The sequence below is a fragment of the Lepisosteus oculatus genome, chromosome 10 (genome assembly GCF_040954835.1).
Source record: "Lepisosteus oculatus isolate fLepOcu1 chromosome 10, fLepOcu1.hap2, whole genome shotgun sequence".
NCBI lineage: Eukaryota > Metazoa > Chordata > Actinopteri > Semionotiformes > Lepisosteidae > Lepisosteus > Lepisosteus oculatus.
Window position 1 is genome coordinate 16,652,048 of NC_090705.1, and position 11,767 is coordinate 16,663,814.

The window sequence follows — 11,767 nt, forward strand, 5'->3', positions numbered from 1 at the left end:
TTCCACTTCACAATTGTGTCCCACTTGTTGGTGATTCTTCACATAAAATAAAAAATTTATATCTTTATGTTTGAAGCCTGAAATGTGGCAAAAGGTTGAAAAGTTCAAGGGGGCCGAATACTTTCGCAAGGCACTGTAAATTTCAATAATTGAGCAAAAAGGTTTCAAATTGTCCATTTTACAGGTGGAAAGACTTGTTTTATTAAGGCAATAAATTAAGCATGATTTATTTCTTACAAAGGATGTGAAGTGCAAGGTGATATCACTAGGCGATGGGGAACCTCTTCAAGATGATATAATTCTACACGTCAGTGTGAGAAAAATACCAAAGGGAAATACAGAACTTAAGGGCTGAGATTAGAGAACCCACAGAAGAAAAGGGTTGGTTTCATTTATTTTCCACTGTGAACACTTTCTTGTCTGCTCTTGAATCTCTTTGGCAGTGACGTTGAGATCACAAGGCAGACATAATATGAAAAACAGAAAAAATATTTATTATAAATCTCCATTGTAAAGAAATATCTAAGTGAACCACAGCCCTGTGTATGTAACTTTGGGAACAGCTCAGGAAACTAAGATTTCCAGGAGCACCAGGGAACCAAATTAGGAAAACTGATTAGTAGTAAGCAATCAGCAAAATAGGTCATCAAGAAGGTGGCTTCATTTCCGCTCTTGTTATCTAAGACGCTTAAAATCCGATCTTCTTCAGAATGAGAGCAGGCCGGTTATTCAGCACATCTAGCTCTTCTGAATACTAACAGCGAAACGATCGGAAGATCTCATTCGGCCATTTCTTGAAAGAAGCCAGGGAATCGACAATACTGTACGGCTTGGCAGCTCGTTAACACTCCCTCCACCCTCTCGCACTCAGTCCACTTCTCAACACAATTACATTACTGTCCGGTGACACCCTTTGTTATTTGATCACTCGGCATCTTTTTGGGAAAAGTAGGCCCATTGGAAACTTTTTGGTCAGTTTTAAGTAAACATTTTACAGTTTCTGCCTCACAGATCTGGGGTCCTGGGCTCAATCTCAGGCAGGGATGTGGTGCTCACATGCTCAGATTTTCCCCAGGAGACGTAGGTTTCCTTTCAGCTCCCTAATGGGTTTTTATGTATCTGTTTCATGAGGAAAAGGATTGGATTATGAGTATAGGTTTCTGCAATAGGGGTTTTTAATACATTTGTTTATTTTCTGACTGGCTCTTCCAATTGAGGGTCACAGGGGAGCCATGGCATATCCCAGCATTTAATGGGATGCCAGTCCATTGCAGCTCACACATAGACACACAAACTGAAACCACAGCCAATTAACCTACTGTACCAGTGTCTTCAGACTGTAAGAAGAAACCAGAGCATCTGGAGGAAACCCACAAAAATATGGGGGGAACATACTGTACAAACTCCATGCAGATAGCACCCCAGGTCTGGAATTGAACCCAAGGACAATAGTAACCACTGTACCACCAAGCCGCATAACTCAGATTTCATTCACAAAAAGTCAGAAAGCAAACAAGGTTATTAGGCAATGACTAAATATTTTTAATCAAGCTAAACAACTTATCATTTGGTCTTGCTGTCTGTTATCGTTTCAAAGTAAAGAAAAACTGTGTTAGTGTTCAATAATATAAGAAACAACCAAAGCAATATGGATGATTTTTAAAATTATTTTAGATGAAGTACAGTATGCAACAGTAAGAATGCTGAGCTATTATCAAACAGCAAATCCATCAAATAAATAAAGTTTTAGTTGATCAAATGAACAAATATGCTTTTTAACAAAAAAAACTTTCAAGGCAAGAAATAGACAAGAAAGTGTTTGCTATACTTCTGTAACATCTTTTGGTTATTTTGTACATGGGTATTTCGAAATAATCCATTTTTAAATCTGTTTCTTCACCCAAGACTAGAGTCACTTCATGCCTAAAGGACCCTTAATGATATTCTTATGTCATGCCTCAACAGACGTGAATCTTTTTCTGTTTTTAAATATTTAAACAATGACAAAAATGCAAAGATGACTATGTTACTTTTTGAAAGTAACCACTGTACATTCAAGTCATGTTGTGGTTGTGTATTATAAATTGTTTTAATGAAATGTTTTGCAAATTATTTTTTTCCAAATAGGGCTTCAATCCTTTCTCCTAATGAGTCTGGCTGTAGGCGTTACAGATACCTGCCGAACCTAGGAATCTTTACTTATAATCTTCAGGATCAGGAGACTGTGAGCCCCAGGTTTGTTAAAAAATGAAAATTTATATTGGTTTAGAACTGGACATTTGTAAGGACATTTGCAGGACTCCTCTTAAACTACTTTAGTTGGCATTGCCTTCAAACAAGTGATTAAAACACACCAGCATTTCGATGTACCGATTAAAACAATGCAGTGTTAAAAAGCTACTTGGATTGTGCAAGGATGAACTCATTTATCTGAAAGCTGTTTTGTACCTGGCAACATGAAATTTAACTTTGCTGTCTCTAATTTTCCAGTAGGGACCCCTGGTAAACGGGACAGGAACAACAGGTTTTCAGTTTGTCTGTAAAGCGACATATTTTAACCTGTAAATGCTATATGACCAACGATCTGGCCTGTGTATTTTCTCACCTTAGAGTGGCAAAATCTTCTACTTACTGGACAATGTGAACAATCCAATGAAATTATCTAACTCCTGGAAAAGGTTCCGGGAAAGCTGCCTGATAGATGGAATTGGTTTTCTATTTTTAATTCATATTGACTAGTTTACTAAAATGGAAAGAGCAGGGGTCATGTCCAGGCTGATAAACAGAAAAAGAGAGAACATTTGTCGAGCCTTCTGTGGTGTGTACTGAAATTCGCCTTTCATGCAATGTAATGTGACTGTCGGTTTATCGAAGAATTAACTCAATCTCACTACAGCACTGACTTTTAAAACCTGCTCTTTTTCAGAAAAATCAAGGAATCTGCAATCACCCTCTACCCCATATCCTAATATTTCCAAACATAAAATCATCTACGGTAGAATCTATCTGAATAAATATATTTTTACAGCTGTGAAGGTTTGGGAAAATTCAGTTTTATTTTATGGAACTTATAAGCCACACTCACTGTGGCCAAGATGTACTTTTTTACCAGTTTTAATGTAAATTATGAAAGTGTGAGCAGAAGATGTTAGAATCTGAAATGATCTCAATGCATAATTATTTACAGGCAGGTATAATTTTAATTACAATGACCTCATAAAGCTTGAATGCAGAGATCTAGGCTATAAACATAAAATATTGGATTGCATTAAATAAAAAATTGAACATGGTTGTATCTAGATCACTTAGCTTTTAGTTAGGTTTAATCAATACTTTGTAACAGATATAATAGTTTAAAACCTACAGTATGGGAACATATTGACTTGTTCATGTATACAATTAAAAGGGTATTTAAAGGAATGCAAGGGATTTAAACTAAATAATTGCGACCACTTAATGTACTTAAGCACGCTGCTGCGATACCAATGCAGTCTCATGTGGATAGCCTTGTGATAGCCTTCCCTTTGTTTCTTACTTGTCTTAAGTACAAGAATAGAAAACACGTTACATGATTATTTAATCAATTTTCAGAACATACACAAGGAACACTGTAACAGTAACCATTACATCAAATATATGTTAGGTTTTAGTTTTTTTAAGTGGTCTTTCCTCTGATAAGAAATTACAAAGTTTGATTTTGAAGTTTAACAAGGTTTTTATTATTAATTATTATTATTATTATCATCGATCTTATTATTAATAAAAATTAAATAATGAACTAAAAGGCAATCATTCAAACGAACTATGTTTATCACAAATGGAAAAGAGATATAATCAACGATATAAGTTCTCCAAAATTGTTGATTGATTTGCACAGTTTTCTATTGAAATGGCTTTCTGGTTTATCTCTATTAGAACTGAACTGTGTCATTTAAATTCTGAAGGTTGTGTCAAGAAGGGATGTTGTGAATGTAACTGTTTTTGTGATTACAACATACATATAGAACACACTCGCAACCTAGATCGTCCACCTTTACTTAACAAATTGTGTTTGGTCGGTCCTTGTGGCCTTTTTGTATGTGATTGCACGTGAAACCCGAGCACTCAAATGCTCTTTTCTTATGCATGAATGATTCTCACAAACATGTATGACTGAAATGTTAGGTTTCTTCTTCTTCTTCATGATAATAATAATAGACTTAATTTTATATAGCACCTTTGGTGGCTTCTCAAAGCTACGTCTCAAAAAATAAAACGGTACCAGACCAGAAATGTCCTTAAAAATACAGGTCTCCATTCCAGAGAACAAAAACAAAGTACAAAGTATAAGAGAAGTGTATTTCTGCACTGACTGAGAGTGTCACTTTCAGAGGCTATAGGTAAAGGTAGCTGGTTAATATACTGTACATGGAAATGTGCAGAGCTGTGTTGTTTTTTATTGCTGTTATTCTCAGACAGTAATGAAACTGATACTTACTAAGACTCACAAGATACGGCAAGTACTGTAATCTGAATTTTCCCCACATATTGTAACTATATTCCCATACATTTTCCATGTGTGGTTCAATTACAAGAAGCAGAGGAATGAAGCCGTCTGAGTTGTTCTATAAACTAACATTATAAAAGCTTCTTATTCTTGGTGCTGTATGTATCGAGATGATGGAAATTCATTTGTTCCTTTATTCTTCTGTCCAGTAAAAAAAAATTGTGAATTTTATTTAAGTAAAGTTTATCTTGAAAAGGTTCAGAGCTGTGTTTCTTACTGTTAAAAATTATTCATATGGACGCAGCTTTAAAATGCAAGTACCCAAAGGACAGATCCTCTGGACGTTTTTGTTAATGAATGTATCTTCAAAATACAACAAAAAAACATTTTTATAGAAAAATGCCTAGTTATTGCATCTTATATTGTGTTGGGATTCATTTTGAAGAAATGTAAATGTCGCTCGCACTGGAGAATAAGCACCGAGTTTTGACTACACACATTTGGTGTGTGACACGCTGGAGTGTAAAGCTTTGTTTTTTGAGTCTTATTTACATAGTTTTTTGGAGTATTTTGTAAGTAGTGAATTTGTGATGTTTGGAAAAAAAAACATATGCAGGGCTACAGTTTCACGATAGAGCATTATGCTTGCCATGCTCTGTGAGAGGGGCTTCTTTGGGGAGGCAAGTTGCTGAAATGTTACATTCGGAATTGTAGGGCGAATTTAGCCATTTTCCAGAGCAAAACCAAACGATTTTCTTCCGTTTGTTACCTTTCCTGTCAGTAGGTTTGGTCACACACAGACAAAAGATTAGAAACCTGTATGAGATGTGGGAAGTATGGGCTTCCACTTATCACTACATTGAGAACAGCTATGTTCCCTATCTAAGAATACAAGACAAAGCAGTCTATGATCCATGTTCTGCTCACATATTTCAATCTCTTTTGTATCCTCAAAAGGCTCTGATCTTATAGATACTCCGTATATAACTCAGATGCTTATCTTTCCCCTGTGTAATTTTCACCAATTTACCAATTAAACCCTAGCCCAGGATTTTAATTTAAACTCTTAATCTTGCCCTCCTTTTGTCTTTGATGCCTGGAGTGCTCATGCAGTTGCTTTTGGCTTCTGTTCTTAGCAGTTTACTTTTAATAAATGTCTGTCATGCTATGAATGGTGCTGTAGTATACAGGAATAATTCTAAACAGTGCAACTTGCCTTCAAACTAACCAGTTGACCGGACAACATCTTAAAAGCGGGAAATTTTAAATTATTGTAAACTGCCTTGAGATGTTGTGTCATTCAAGCCCCTTTTAAAATAAAAAATATTTTTATTGAAAAGGCCAAATGAAAGACAAAGGTCAGATCTCCCACTTCCTCAGAATATGAGTCAGAGAATGCCAAGGAATCTGCAGAACTTTTGTTTTCTAGATCAGTGTTTTAAAATAATGTTGGATTTCTTTCTTTGATGTAACAATATGCCAACATTGTTAACTTTCACATTCTCTAGTCTTAAGTTTTTTCAAAACAGGATTTTCCAACAGCCATCTCTTTTTGAAGACTACTTTTCTGCTTGTTAAATTACATTTAATCACTTATAGCACAGGCACTTTCAAGGCATAAAAACAAATTCAGTGGATTCTATAAATATACACAAAATACCAATAAAGCTGTGATTAAACAGAACTGTATGACTTATCTGAGCGTTAGGAGGCCATCTGGAAGAACAATGAGTAAAATATTAGCACCACATGGTGCACATTTCCAGCTACAATTCAATTAATTCTGAAAAATAAGGCTACAAATGGAAAGTTGTATCCATTACCAAATTGTATGAGTTTCTGCTCTTTCCAACACCCTCAGTTTTCATCGACACATTATTTTACACAAGTCGCTGCACATTACTGGCAGGGAATCTGATCTTCTTCCTCATTTGTACTGTGTACATGTGAGTCTTGCCATTCGCTCTAAAATCGGTTGACTGGCATGGATCAACTTAACTCCAGTGAAATCTGCAGTTAAACAATGCAGAACCAGAAATAAATGTGTGCTTCAACCAGCCTTTCTTTTAGCTTAAACAAGAAAGAGAATTTGAGTACATCCATATTCAACTTAAAGTTATCTTGTACTAGCACAAATGTGTGATAACATATGCGACTATGAAAGATAATAAAATCCATTAATCTGCCTTTTATTGAAGATAATGCTGACATTCTTGTGATTTTGAACTGTGGGGGAGAAAAAGGGAACCACTGTGTGCGTAACAAAAAAACACAAGAAAAACGATTCAATACGTTTTACTGTTTAAATAGCATGCGATCAATGTAGATAATGATTTGTGTTTTTGCAGACAATTATTGGTTTGCATTAAACAAAACATATACGAAATAGCAGAGCTTTGCATGGGTCTAACTTACTTGAACTTTGTCCTCGCAGGTTGTGAAGAATAATCTCTTTGATTTTGTAATGTTAACAGGTTTTAACCAAACAACATTTTCCAAATTAGCTAATTGCCATGTATGAAACAAACAAACTCTTTTCTATGACTAAAATTCTATTAATAATATTGAGGATATAGGCTATTCACAGAGCAGCCATCTACACAAAGCATAGTCACATGCTAAAGTTTCAGAATCTCTGCAAATTCCAACTAAAGTCCATTAACGAAGTGGAGCCTGAACATTAAAGCACCAACTAATTATTCTGTGCCACTGTGAAATAAGTCTGCCTGCGTGGATCCCCGGATGAGTAAAATCCAAATTTGTGACTAATAAATGCAAGCATTCATTTTTCATTGCCAGAATAAATGTATAAGGAATTGAGTAAAATTGCAATAAAATGTTTGAAAAGATATTTAAGGTTGGTTGCAATTGGACCAATACTCAAAAAACAATGCTCACAAGAAGCCATTGAGTTAATGAACGAAATTTGTTGCTCTCTTATAACATGCAAATGTTCAAATACATTTTTGATATGCCTGTCTTCTCTCAGAATTTTTAATTCAGAAATTTAGACCTTTACTCAATTAGATTTCAGGAAAGTTAAGGAAACATTCCAGGAAGACAAACTCTGAAAACAGTCATCAAGAGCCAGAATAGTACTTACACTGTGTTTTCCTTTTAAGTTCATTTTCACTTTTAACTGTGTTCCATACAACATTTCACCAAATGTTTTGCTGTGTTAAGAAGTTATTCATTTCTACCCTTTTCACTTTGTGTGTTTATTGATCCCTTCAGTGTTTAAAATTGAAATGATAGGCACAAATAACAGTGAGAAGTCAACATGGCCCAGACAGCTTCATGTGACGGTGAACTGAACCATCATCAATCCAACAAGAACTTCACTTTCCGGAAGAGATTCTGGCATCTTGGTCTCCAAAATCTGCACTCTCCTAGAGAAAATGCAACCTGTTGTGATTGGATTAGGTGCCAGTCATGCATTAAAAAACAATTGTGAATGAAACAGAAATGTAGACCATCCAATAGAAACGAAAAGCACAATGGCAACAGTGTATTTCTGCTGATCGCCATTTTGAATACTTAAAATCAGACACACCGTTTCTGTGCAACAATTCAGTATGTATCTGGCCGCACATACTGTATACGCCTGACATTTGCAGTGGATTTTGCACTGTTTGTTGTTATTGTCGGCTACCCCATTTCCCAAAGCAAATTAATGCAATTAGCTGTATCTTGTTAGGAGTAAAATTGAATATACAAAATTCTGAAATAAAAATAAAGGTGAAACAAACTACAACAACAAGCTGTTCTTCACACTTTTAAAAAATAAACGTTTCTCTTAAAAGTTTTTTCAGATAAACGGACATTTTGTGTGATACTCTGTTTTCCATTTGCTGTTGTATAGCTCCTTTTTCATGGAGTTGTGCATTTTGTACAGGCGGTGCTTGAAGGAATCAATATTTCCTTAACCTGAAATCAGATGCTCACGTACATGGATTTCTCAATTTCAGAATTGCTTCTTTTTATTTAAAATAGGAGACACAAAGTGAAAATTAAAATGATCTATCCTGAAATCCTTTAGTGCACAGTTAAGATATAAGTATGACCTTGTATTGGATGTTATAAAGCCAAACTATTTTGCTTCTTAATTTAGTTTTTTTTCTTTCTGGTATTTATTTGATTTGTTATAACGTGCTATCGAGAACATTTCAGGATGAGTGCCTTTTTTCTTAATAGTAGGAGATTTGTTCTGACCTTTAAAAATATACAGAACCCAAGAAGCATTTGTGTTTCCATGACAATAGACAAATTCCCATAAAGTTAGGAATGATTTTTTTGGTTTCCTTTCTTGTTTTTAGTATATTTTATATGAGAAAGTATGGACTTTCAAAGCAAGCAGAACAATTTTTTTCTAGAAGCTCTGTAGTGTCTTGTATAAGACTGAGGTTGAACAGAACACAGTGAATATTATAGGAAGAAAAAAACATCAGCAATACAGCTATTAAAAGATGCTTTTGTGTGTGATTGTATGGCAACATATTTTAATACCAGCACCAAAGAAGGAGAAAAACAGATTTCACCCATCAAGTGAAAAATATAAAATGTCAAATTTTGCAAGTCTAATCCCATTAATGTGAATTAGTATCACATTAGAAATGATTAGTGTTCTGAATTCAAAATAGAAACTCTCAACTCTTGAAAGAACTACGCTCAATTCTCAAAACCCATAGGGAACCAAACGTAATTATTGTAAAATAAATGAATTCAGCTTGCTTATACAATCAAATGGGATTTTAAATATAACTAACATTAACCGCTCAATTTACTCATTCACTCCATTTATCTTACAACAATTTTAATAATATTAATTAAATTGAATATTACAAAAAAATGACTAAAAATAGCTTCTTAGGATTCTCTTTCGTTTACTTTAGCCCTGTAGTAGGATTATCATTGCAGTTTGTGATAAGAAGCCATCCTTCAAAGTAAGCATTTAATTTTATTTTTTCTTTTCTCTAAGGTAAAAAGATTGAGGTACAAGTAGCATTACTATCATCCTAATTTGGTAAGAAAAGCTTCAACTGTTTTTTCATAATCTTTGATTATATACTTAAATATTTAATTTTTCTATTTTATCACAACACAGTAAAAACATTTAAGACAATAGAATCTCTTACAGAATTTCAGAAAAAGCACAGCGAAAGCCTTGATTTCTTAATAACAGTTTTTAGCAAAGAAATACCACAACTAACCCATTATATACAGTAGATTAGTTATACGTATCTACATGTGAGTTTCCCTTAAATTGAAAGAGTTAGAGAAGGGTCCGGTTCCAGGCATCCAGCAATGAAAGAAAGAAGGAGCTACATTGAACCAAGACTAATAGCGACAGTCACAGGTGAAAAATTAAGAATTTAAGTTGTGTTACCTTGAGAGAGAACCACAGCTTGAATTATGAGAGTCAGCTTTAGCAGTTCCATTTCATGTCGAAACAGTTAGCAGATGTTCTCATGTGTCTTTGTTCTAGAAGTTAGAAAAAAAACTTTTGTTTCTTATCATGAAAGCGTCGTCTCCTGCTGGCATCATTTATTCTTCTTTGTGTCTGTGTGTCTGCAGAGCGTGGTTTCCTCTTTTATCGACAGTTGTTCTTTATTAACCTGAGTGGATTCGCTGCAAGCACTTCTTTCCATAGCACATGACTGCTTCTAGCACACTGCTCAAAACTGAAGTTTTCCTTTTGTTTTGCCGTTGTCTTCCTAAAGATTGAGCCATTTTCAACACACTCACACTTCAGAATTTCCTTGTAAATAATTGAATTAAGACATAATTGACTCTCAGTATAATACCTGTCAGATGACAAAGACATCAAGCTTTAAGATGCATTCGAAAGAGTATTTTTATACATTTTAACGTATAAATGTCTCTGCAATTTTACATTGTTCTGCTTATCACATTCACTTTATCCTTCTTTATGCAGAAAAACAATTATTTGGTGATTTCCTACAGGCATTTTAGTCTTTTGGTTTTAAGATAACAATCATGACAGATCTATGTTTTGGAAACAAAAAGTAGACTTTATCTGAACTTTATGTGGACATGGATGGTGATGTCATGTTAACACTGCTGCCTCACAGCTCCTGAGTCCAGGGATCAATCCCAGCCTATGGCTCCTTGAATATGAAGAAGTGAAGGAAGTTTATGGACTGGGGACATGCTAGGAAGCACATTCGGAGTGTGATTCTCCTGACATAAACACATACACAATGTCACAGGTGTTTTGGAGCTACAAAGCCGGAATTGCAGAAGATTGTGTTAAGGCAAGTTGACAGAAGGTACATACAGAAGAGAACTGATTAAGCAGAACAAAATGTGGAAAATAGTAAGGTGACAAGGATAATGGTGGTTCAATCAAGTGGTGGTGGTAAAGGTAATGGTCGGAGTTGAAGTAGTCCATACCCTAAAGATGGCTTTAGGAATAGGACTGGATTAGTTGAGGCCAGAGGCCATGAAGTCAGCTTCCAACCTGTTTTCACGAGGAATGACAACGCCCCAAAATCATAGAGTGGCGAACTATTGTGGAGTGAATATAGGACGAGGAGGCCAGGACGCCCCCGCAAGGTAACCAAGGTGGAGTTGGGGTGGAGGTGGGATGCAAAAGTCGCACGCGAGGGAGAGAGATATCGCTTTTGGTATTTATAGCGTTCAGTGGAGGAAGGACGAAGGGAGAGATTGCTAACCGCTGACGGCTGGGGATGATTGAGCGTGGTTGTTGTCATTCCTCCCGAACTTTAGTTAAATAAACTCCATTTCACAGTGTAGGACAGTGGAGAGTGACAGAGTGACACTGACAGAGGACAGTGTAGGAGACATTGTTTGTTTCAGAATAGACAACAGGAGGGACTGTCGTGAGAGGAACAGAAGAGAGCCCTGTTACAGCTGGCCATGCCTCCAGAGATCGGAGGGAGCAAATGCCCCAGAATCCTTTTAAAACCATAGGATATGCGGGCCTCTGTTAGGCCTTTGACAACAGTGTCTGGGAGAGGTATCTGGGAGAGGGTTGAATGTGAGGTTGGAGGCCTCCCCACCGGATTTCTCTTGGATACAGGAGCTACTGTTGTGCCCTCTGAATATGATTGCCCAACAAAAGGCAAGGTTTCACAAGTGTCAGGAGTAACCTGTCAATCTGTCAACCTGCCAACGTGATCTTTTTGACTGGATTGTTGGACATTTCAGCTCCATAAATTCTACAGTTGATATTGAGAATATTTCTGGGGAAAACTGGGCACTCCAAGGTCAAATATGGCAAATGACTTGGGCAGGGCA

At 35.8% G+C, this 11,767-nt stretch overlaps 1 protein-coding gene across 1 annotated transcript in view; it reads right to left on the reverse strand.

Annotated features, from left to right (window-relative positions):
• LOC107078653 (T-cell differentiation antigen CD6-like) overlaps positions 1–10,102 on the reverse strand; it is a 35,656-nt gene extending 25,554 nt beyond the window's left edge. The window contains exon 1 of the mRNA XM_015357736.2: positions 9,873–10,102. Coding sequence (XP_015213222.2) covers positions 9,873–9,924 — 52 coding nt within the window. The 5' untranslated portion in view covers positions 9,925–10,102. The remainder of the gene's footprint in view (positions 1–9,872) is intronic.
• Positions 10,103–11,767: the final 1,665 nt, after the last annotated feature.